The sequence below is a fragment of the Vitis vinifera genome, chromosome 18 (assembly GCF_030704535.1).
Source record: "Vitis vinifera cultivar Pinot Noir 40024 chromosome 18, ASM3070453v1".
NCBI classification, from domain to species: domain Eukaryota; kingdom Viridiplantae; phylum Streptophyta; class Magnoliopsida; order Vitales; family Vitaceae; genus Vitis; species Vitis vinifera.
The window spans coordinates 30,728,903-30,739,341 of NC_081822.1; the positions used below are offsets into that span (position 1 = coordinate 30,728,903).

A 10,439-nucleotide genomic window follows, 5' to 3' on the forward strand; every position below is an offset into this window, starting at 1 on the left:
CTTCATGTCACGGTTGTGCTTTTAATAAATAAACACAAAAATCTTAATAGTTTTTTCAGAACCCAAGTTTGCATAACCCAATATATGTCCACTGTTACCCAAAAAATTATGCTTTTCATGCACTATGTATTGTATTATAATTTCATTTCCAAAATTACCCCTCCACATCCATGTCAACAGCCATCTCCCTCTCCATGTCACGGTTGTACTTTTAATAAATAAACACAAAAATCTTAATAGTTTTTTCAGAACCCAAGTTTGCATAACCCAATATATGTCCACTGTTACTCAAAAAATTATGCTTTCATGCACTATGTACTGTTTTATAATTTCATTTCCAAAATTTCCCCTCCACATCCATGTCAACAGCCATCTCCCTCTCCATGTCACGGTTGTGCTTTTAATAAATAAACACAAAAATCTTAATAGTTTTTTCAGAACCCAAGTTTGCATAACCCAATATATGTCCACTATTACCCAAAAAATTATGCTTTTCATGCACTATGTACTGTTTTATAATTTCATTTCCAAAATTGCCCCTCCACATCCATGTCAGCAGCCATCTCCCTCTCCATGTCACGGTTGTGCTTTTAATAAATAAACACAAAAATCTTAATAGTTTTTTCAGAACCCAAGTTTGCATAACCCAATATATGTCCACTGTTACCCAAAAAATTATGCTTTTCATGCACTATGTACTATTTTATAATTTCATTTCCAAAATTACCCTTCCACATCCATGTCAGCAGCCATCTCCCTCTCCATGTCACGGTTGTGCTTTTAATAAATAAACACAAAAATCTTAATAGTTTTTTCAGAACTCAAGTTTGCATAACCCAATATATGTCCACTGTTACCCAAAAAATTATGCTTTTCATGCACTATGTACTGTTTTATAATTTCATTTCCAAAATTGCCCCTCCACATCCATGTCAGCAGCCAACTCCCTCTCCATGTCACGGTTGTGCTTTTAATAAATAAACACAAAAATCTTAATAGTTTTTTCAGAACCCAAGTTTGCATAACCCAATATATGTCCACTATTACCCAAAAAATTATGCTTTTTATGCACTATGTACTGTTTTATAATTTCATTTCCAAAATTACCCCTCCACATCCATGTCAGCAGCCATCTCCCTCTCCGTGTCACGGTTGTGCTTTTAATAAATAAACACAAAAATCTTAAACAAATTAGCAAAACCCACGCAACACCCGACTCTGAAATTTGGGGAAACCAGGTTAGGGCAAATGGAGAGAAAGTCACAGAGAGTCCTTAGCTTCTTTCTCTTCTCTCTTTTCTCTCTGTTGTGTGAATTTCTCAGTGAAAAATCGAATAATCGATTCATGCGTGTCTTCGTACTATTGATCCGCAAATTTCTTCAGATAAAGCCCACGCAACACCCGACTCTAAAATTTGGGGAACCCAGGTTAGGGCAAAAGGAGAGAAAGTCACTTCGCTCTCTTCTCTCTCTTTTCTTTCTGTTGTGTGAATTTCTCAGTGAAAAATCGAAAGGTTGTAAGCTGTAATCGATTCACGCGTGTAGCCGTACTATTGATCCGCAAATTTCTTCAGATAAAGTGATTTCATCTCCAGGTTCTCGCATTCGTTTAGAGATTTCCACTCTGTTATGAGCTCTCTTACACTATTCAAGTTAGATTCGCTTTCTAGTCCTTCTTTTAGCTTCTGTTTGGTTGCTCAGAAAACTGAGGTAAATGAGGAAAATATGAGGCAAAACTTATATGATTTTTTTTTTTTTTTGTATTGTTGTTGGTTTCTTTGCAATGAAAGAGAGCAAATGTTTAGGCGCAACTGTAAATCTCGAGCTTTGTTCTTTATTCCCATTTTTTTTTCTTCCGGCGACCACACGAACGAACGATAAATATGTACATTTTTGTGTATTCTTTACTTGGTCTTTCCTGATTACTATTTTTGTTTGGGAATTTTTTTCATTGATTTCATGCATCTGGAACTATTGAGTGCATGTAATTTAGGTTTCTGGCCTAATTTTTGGAATTTAGGTTCTCTTGAGATTGACAATTAATTATTGTTTTTATTTTTAATTGCAATTTAGCACCTGAGGAAAGCTGAACTTCTGCTGTGTGATTAGATGGTTAGTTTGTGACATGACTGATTTTCTCGAATATCTATGTAATTTCTGCTCTGTGGGATGGTTGATTTTGTTTGACCTTGATTGAATTTTTAAACTCTTTTTTCGCTCTTGGATTCGGTTCTTGAGGTAAGATAAAGTTGTGGGTATGTTTTTATTTTATTTGTTTTTGTGTTCTTTTAATAAAAGCTTGCTGTTTTTTTGTTGGGTGTTTGTTTATTAATGTTTTTTTAGCACTTTGTGTGGATTGATTGATTGTAATCCTAATTTTCTGTGCTTCTTCTTATTTTTTTTGTTTTTTTTTTTCTGGGTTTTTTGGTTTAATTCGTTCGAGGGTTTTGTTTAAAGGTGGTAAGGAGCAGATTATATAAGCCTGTGAACATGTATTCAAAGCTGGTTGGATTGAGGAAAGCTGAACTTCTGAACTTCTGCTGTGTGATTAGTTGCTTAGTTTGTGACATGACTGATTTTCTCGAATATCTATGTAACTTCTGCTCTGTGGGATGGTTGATTTTGTTTGACCTTGATTGAATTTTTTAACTCTTTTTAGTTAAATGTTAATGGAAACTGATGCAAACCCTAATGAGTAGGTCCGACAATATGAGCTCTTGGGAATTAGGACATGTTTGGGAGACAAAGTTGGAGAATTCAAGAACAGATGCCAGAGGCAGTATAAGCTATTTGAACCAAAACCCACCTCCCCTGCCACCTAAAGAGCTGTTTTTTAATTTTTTTAAAAAAATTAAGTTTATAATTTGTTTTTCCTTTTTTAATGCATAGAGCTTCACATCAGACAGCATGGTTTTGGGGAATTTAGTTTATGGTATGCTGCCTTCTCTGCTTGCATATTAGTTTCTTCCATCCATTGAAAGGCTACTGATATGGGAATTAATTGGCTAGCATAATTCAGGTTTATTAAGATACATCATTAGTATTATCTGGATAAAAAGGTTCTATCTGATTTTCTGCACTGGTTTTGACTTATTTGCACTTGATACTTAATATCAAGTCTCGGCAAAGTACTTAAGATTGTCCTTAGGAAAATGCGTGAATAAAGTTTTGAAATGGTTTGAATAGAAACAAATATCAAATTATCATAATTTCTTTTTGGTTCGGAATTTTGATTGCTAACTGAACTGTCTCTACATTTTTTGAGTGGTAACCAGCTTCTTGTACTTCTTAGTTTCCCTGTCTTACCTTAATGGATCCAATTATTTCTGTTTCCTGCATTTCAAATTAGGCATAGGTGTAGCCCAGTATGCTTAAATCACATGGTGAGCAGTGATATTTGTTTTTTTCCTTCATGTGCAATTGAAATTTTTTTGAATTTCCAATCCGCTACCAAGTTATAGGGCTCTAATTGATATCTGTCAATTCATTGAAATTGAAAAGTTAAGGAACTCTGTTGTCTAGATCAATTTCTTAATGTTATAACTTCTATTATCATATTCATATCATCTGCAGATTCTTCTGTATTATAAATTATAAAGATCAGGCTTCTATTACTTAATTTTGTTTCTAGTGGAAACTGAAACGTATTACTAGGTCATGAAAAATCATCAAGATACTCTTAATTGTGTGAAGGAAAATGCCTGTAATGATCAGTCATTTAAAAAGGATTTAACTTGATCTAAATGTGAACTTATAATAAGCTTGATAAAAGGTCAGCCACTGTGACTAGTGAATTGTTTTTTCCCTCTTCTAAAGTGAGGAAGTCCTGGACCATAAGCCTTGGAAACAAAGATGGAACACACACAAACACGGAATAACCATCAACCAGCAGCATTCAATTATTCTAAGGGTCAACAAGTCCTTCTCATGATAATTTTTTTTTTTAAAAAAAATTTAGTCAAAATATGGCCTTTTACGTCTGGCACTCCAGGATTTTATTTTCTGTTCTTTGGTTATCTTTTGCTAGTATTTTTTGTTTCATCCAATTTGTTATGTTCTGGTGCTTCATTGTAATTACTACCTCTACAATTTCTGGAATGTGGAATCAGTTTGTATCTTATTACAACGTTTCCCCAGGTGAGTTTAATGTGATTGACTATTTAGTTTTTATTGCCACTCATGGTTCTTATAAATTCCAATTTTTTTTTTAAAGTTTTTTTGTACTTTCATTAAATTCTCTTATTACAAAGTTTATCAACATTTAAGCTGCATCAGCCTGTCCTGTAATTCTTGTTATTCTTGTTATTTGATGATGCACACCTGTTTTTACTTCTTTCAGGGACATTTCCCAACGCATCCTCATATCAAGGTTCGCAATGCCAAGCATTTCAATTTTCGAGTTCATTCCAATCAGCTTCTTTAGTTTCCAAAGTGAGGTTCCTCTTTCCAGCTATCCTGATGTGGATTTTCACATCAACAAAATAATGGCTGCAACAAAAATGTGGTTCTCAAAGCACAATGAAAATTACACCTTTCTTCCATGAGGGGGGGAAAGCATTGCTGTGTGGCTTCTTGTTGCAACTCTTTCTGACTCTGACACTCAGCATGACAATCAAATGAATGATTGCCAAACAAATCCAGTTGGATGGTGGAGACCAGCTCTCCTGGTGAAAAATATGGTCATCCTGGGAAGTGCATTAGATCCAAGGTGCTTTCTAGTGTTTTAAAACAGTATCTAAATACAACATATACTGTATCTCATGTAATGATTCTGCTTTATGTCTTTTTAAAGCATTGGGATGAAGGCTTCCTAGTTCTAAACATTGAGGGGCACTTAAATGTTCCATAGAAAAGAAGTGGTTCCATTGTGTTTTTGCATGACCTTCTGAATGTTTTAATAGCATTTGTAATAAAATTGTTTCATGGCATGCATAGGATGATATTTAAGATTTCAGGAATGATGTGAGTCCAGGTTTTTGGAAACATAAATCATTATTGTGCCACTTTGGTCTTGTTATGGGTTTCACCTTAAAGGTGGATTTGATTTCCAAGGAACATTTAAGTGGCCCCCACTTAATAGATTATTATTCATTACTTTAAATCCTTTTAGTACAAGGAGATGGGTTAATAAGACAAGTACTAGTGAATGTTCTTTTCTGGGAAACTAGTATGAGGAATATACTTCTGGAACATTAAGCATGAACCTAAAACGTATCATGCACTTGAAGCTCTGATGGACAATAACTAGTGTTGAAACTATTATTTCAACTGAAGTCTGGCCAGGAATCCACAACTTATTTTCTTATTTTAAAAGGCTGATTGACTGATGTAGTCAGTATTTAAATCATCTCACTGTGCAGGGCAGCTGCTATTGGTGCTTCAGCTAGTCATGGGATCATTGGTACACATGAAGGACTTGTGTACATGTGGGAATTGTCTACCGGTACTAAGCTTGGCAGTTTACACTATTTCAAAGGTATGTTACACCCTATAACAATTTGACTTTTCTCTGATTTGCTCTTCCTTGGCATGAAATTGATGGTGATTTAAACTAAGAAGTACTTGTTTTGCATAATTAGTCATGTACCTTCATCTGTTTCATTTTCAACTGGAAAATAATATGCATCTTCCTCCTTTCTGACCCTTGTATTTTTTGCTAATTTAATTTGTAGTTTTGTATATTGCACTACTACATAATTCTCCAGGTTATGTTAACTGTCAAGGTTATTTTTAGGATAAAGAATGCTTTCTCTTGATCTCTAGATTTTTTAAAAAAAACTAATTATCTAGGAGACTGCTTTCCAGAAAATGGGAAGGATGTTCATAATTCATTTGTGTAATATTTTGCAAATATTCAAGTAACTTGCAGATATTACCATAGTTGTGATATAATGCTCATCTGATGGCATAGTGTCCTCTCTTTCCAAGATTTTGTTTTCCATAAAAACAAGCGGAGCGTTTACTGGGTCTTTTTGGGTTGAAAAATGCTTTGACAATGCAGTTTCTCCCTAGCTTTAGAGGGAGATAAAGCTTTTGCACATACAGAAAAGCAGGCTCCAAATGAGCAGGAGAATATAATGCAATGTCGGAAGAACTCTAATTAACATATCCTGATTTAGTTTCTCCCTAGTCATTATTGTAGTATACATTCGTGAATCACTGACTCCTGAACAAAAAAATCGCATGAAACCCCAAAACTCAGCTCTTTCATGATCTTTTAGTCTTTTAGCTAATATAGTCAACAGTTCAAAAAGTTTTTAGCTTTTGATCACAAACGCAAGTTTGTGAAATCATGTGGTTTAGATGTACAACAAGGAAAATATGAAATTAACTGCTAAATTTCTTTCAGTTGATTCAGATTGAAGAAGAGCTTGGGGAAATAGCGGTTTATGCTGGCGAAGAGTGGAGGCAGTTGTGATCAATCTTTCCAGGTCTTTATACCCACATTTTTTCCCTCCTGGTTCCTTTTTTAATATGTTAAGCTATACTCAGCAACTAGGTCATTCTAGATTCCAATGCAAAGTTTTGCATCCCTTCCCATTTTTTTCGTTTTTGATTTAATTAATGATTGTTTTCCTATGGTAATAGAGAGACATGTCTGAGGTGTGTTGAACAGAGTTGTCTGTTTTTATGATGGATGGGGTTTGTAGTTTTTCTATATTGGCAATACTAGGAATTTGTAACCGAAATTCCAAAATTTCAATGGATGATCATATAGAGAAAACACAGACAATTGGGGAAGGTCTATTACATATGAAAAGGAGCTCTAAAAGTAGCCAACAAGCAGTTTAAAACTGTACAAAATGATTATGGAATGACCCTGAATGAAAATTCAGAGGTTGAGGAGGCCAGTAATGAAGAAACTTTTATCCCTGAAGCAAAATTCAAATTTGTTGACATTGAAGAGTTGGGTCCTTATGTCAATGGGAAGGAGCTTGTAGGTAAGAACCAATCTTAGAATCAACGAAGGATTATTTTCCTGTTCACTTGTTCTTTTGTTTAATATGACCCATATCATTATTAATTCCAGATGTTAGTGGAGTTGTTCAAAGTGTCTCTCCTACAATGAGCATACGAAGGAAGAGTAACAATGAGATTGTTCCTAAGCGTGATATTACTATTGCGGACAAGACGTGAGTGTATATTTTATTTTTTGCACTGGTCACTTTGGTCTAATGTTGCTTCATATTGAACTTATGGACGTTTCAATTGTAGGAAGAAGAGTGTTGTGGTCTCTTTGTGGAATGATCATGCTACTAATGTAGGGTAGGAATTGTTGGATAATGCTGATAAATTTCCAATTATTGCAATTAAATCTCTCAAAGTTGGAGACTTCCAAGGTAATTCCCCTTGTTTTCTTGAGTTTGGTATTATTATGGCAATTAAGCACATTCTCAAAAACTTGAGAATGATAAGAAGTCCTCTTTGTAATGTTCTCTTCATATCTTGTTTTAGGATTACATGAAAAGACAATATTTAATTTGGAGTAAAATGATGACTATGATAGGACATGGTTACAACTCTGTAACCAAAACTTTTGATTGGCCAACTGAAAAATGGGAAGAATATCTATAGGTAGTTTTCTTATGGATTTGAGTGAATTTTAAAAATAATTGTCTTATATATGTATGCATGACTAATTTGTTGTTTATCTTGTAAAATAGAAATATCTAGAAGCTAAACAATTTTGTTTTAAACCATTAGCAAATGTGGAAGAATTAGAGGTATTGTTTGGAGGATTGCTAGCTACTGGGTCTAAAAATTGGAGCTTTGGAGGAGTGATAGCTTCTGGGGCTGAGGAATCATCAACACATTCTACATCTATGCCTAGCGAAACTTCAACTAATTTAGAAGAAGATGAGAATTTGCCAAAAAATACTAATGATGAAGCAGAAGGTTTTAAGAAAAAATAGAAGAAATGAAAGAAATAGCAAACTCAAGAAGAAATGAATAGAATAATGAATGTGTTGGAGAATTTTGAAGGATCCTCAGTCAAATAATGCATGAAGATTTTGAAGAGGCACTTGACTTATGAGGATCCATTATACTATGTAGCAATTAATGCGTTTTGCAAGAAGAAAGAGTATAGAGAGGTGTGGGTGGAGATGGAAAGTGACAAAGAGCGAATGGAATGGATTCAAAGCTTGCGAAAATAACTTTTTAAATATTTGTTTTAGATTTGTGGAATGCATATGGTATATGGCTTATTTGATGATTGTAATTTGGTACATTTGGTTTGTTTTTTTTTTTTTTTATATTTGATACATTTAAACTTTTCCAATTATAAGATTTTCTCTCTACATTTTATGGATATTTGTTTTGGATATTTGTTACTCATATATTGTTATAACTATTTGATTATATTGTTATGCTTATATTTCATAACTATTATTTTTTTTATAATAGATATTCTTATGGAGAATCCTTCACATCACTCAAATAGTTCAAGTTCATCATCATCAAGTGAAGATGAAGATACAAAGTTAGAAATTACAAGAGTTTTTAAAAAAAATTGGTTGTGTTGTTGCTCCAATTATTAAGTGACTCATCTATTAATAAGGAACAAGTCTCTACATCATCATTTACAGGTTCACTTTTCACTCAAGAGCTTTTAGATGGTTCATCTAGCACATGTTATGAACTAATGCGGGTGGAAAAACATTGATTTATTTCTCTATATCACATGTTTCAAGAAAAATGATTGCTTGTTGACAGTAAACATTTGAATGTTGAAGAGAAAATGGTCATGTTTCTTATGACTATTAGTCATAATCTTTGGAATCGATTGATTAAGAATAGATTCCAACACTCAAGTCAAACAATTCACAAATACTACCATGAGGTTTTAGTGGCCATGGTGAATTTCTCAAAAGAGATGATCACTCCTTCATCATTCAATGATAGTTCAAACGGTATCTCCAATTGTCGGCTAAGACAAATTTTTTAAGGTATATTATTTTTTATTTCTAATTATTGATATCATATTTGTATTATTCTCATATAGAAATAATTATCTATATTTTAAAGAATTATTACCACGTAGGATGTTGGTGCAATTGATGGAACTCTTATCCATGCATGCATTCCTACTAATCAACAAGTACCTTATCGAGGTCATGGGAGAGGAGAATGTTTTCAGAATGTTATGGCAGTTTGTGATTTTGACATGATATTTAGGTTTGTTGTTGTTGGATGGCAAAAACAACTCATGATTCAAGAGTTTTGACAGAAACTATCCATAACCCACAACATAATTTTCCAATGCCCCCATTGGGTAAATATTTTATTTTCATTTTATTTAATATAATTTTTATTTATTCATTATAATAATCAACACAATTTTTTTTTTTCCAGAAAAATATTATTTAGTAGATGCAGTATACACACACACTCGAGGTTTTATGGCACCATATTGTAATGTACGCTATTAGTTAAGTGATTTTTGTAGTAGTGGTAAAGTTGTAGGAAAAGAGGGGATATTCAACCAATGCCATGCAAGATTAATAAATGTCATTGAACGTGCTTTTGGTGTTGTTAAGGCACATTTCCCAATATTGAAGAGAATGACACCTTATTCGTTTACTACTCAGACAAAAATTATCATGACATGCTTCTCCATTCACAATTTTCTTCGAAAAATCTCAATTGCGGATAGATTATTTTTTGAATATGACAATGAAGTGGAATTGGAAAGTGGCAATGCAAATCAAAATCAAAACTCAACTACAAGCAGTTTCTTTGCAGCATCTGATCAAGAATTCATGCAACAGTTCTGAGACCAAATCACAAATGAATCATTTCAAGTATTTAATTAACTTGCCATTTTTAGCTTTTTACCATTGTAAGAAATGCAATGTTTAGATATTAGCATAAAATGTGATGTCTTTGGATATTTGAAAATATGTACTTGAATTGTTATGTTTTTTATTTAATTTAATTTAGCTTTTATCAATCCATTATTTTTTAGATTATTAAGTTTAAATATTTTATTTTAATTATATAAAAAATAAATATATTAATGATTTTTTGTAAGGATGACAATGATAAGTTATTTATTATAACAATGTTATTATTTTGAACTTTTTAGAAATACGTTAAATTATATTTTTTTAGTACATTAAAATATTAAGATATTGGTTTTTAGTATATAAAAAAACAAACAACTTAATACTTAATACTATTAAGCATTATTTAGTATTAAGTTAAATATAAGTTATATTTAAAATTAAGCCAAAAAAACAAACGTCACCTAAGTAATCGTGCTTTTATCTTTTCTCTTATGATTTTAGCTTGATTGTGGTTCTAACTTTTTGCTTACCTAAAATCTTTTATATTTCATAAAACAAATTTCATCTAAAAATTAAAAATGAAAAATTAATCTTGATTAGTCCGAAGAGTAATAGATTAAACAAATAGGCCCTAAAAATGCACAAATTATAT

At 32.6% G+C, this 10,439-nt stretch overlaps 1 protein-coding gene across 6 annotated transcripts; it reads left to right on the plus strand.

Moving 5' to 3' along the window:
- The first annotated feature begins 1,078 nt into the window (after positions 1–1,078).
- Positions 1,079–8,224, plus strand: LOC104882756 (replication protein A 70 kDa DNA-binding subunit B). 6 transcript variants are annotated; one of them, XR_002028818.2, is made up of 7 exons: positions 1,079–1,594; positions 4,339–4,368; positions 4,450–4,707; positions 5,360–5,475; positions 6,349–6,430; positions 7,030–7,132; positions 7,215–8,223. XR_002028818.2 is itself a non-coding variant. In XM_010667086.3 (3 exons), the coding sequence occupies exons 1-3, from the start codon at positions 6,814–6,816 to the stop codon at positions 7,267–7,269; spliced, it is 285 nt and encodes a 94-aa protein (XP_010665388.1). In that variant the 5' UTR covers positions 6,437–6,813; the 3' UTR covers positions 7,270–8,222. The 6 variants fall into 6 exon arrangements, 1 of the variants encoding a protein (XP_010665388.1); XR_009465088.1 differs by having other exon boundaries at positions 1,079–1,651; positions 4,450–5,475; positions 7,215–8,224; XR_002028813.2 differs by having other exon boundaries at positions 4,339–4,707.
- The last annotated feature ends 2,215 nt before the right edge of the window (positions 8,225–10,439 follow it).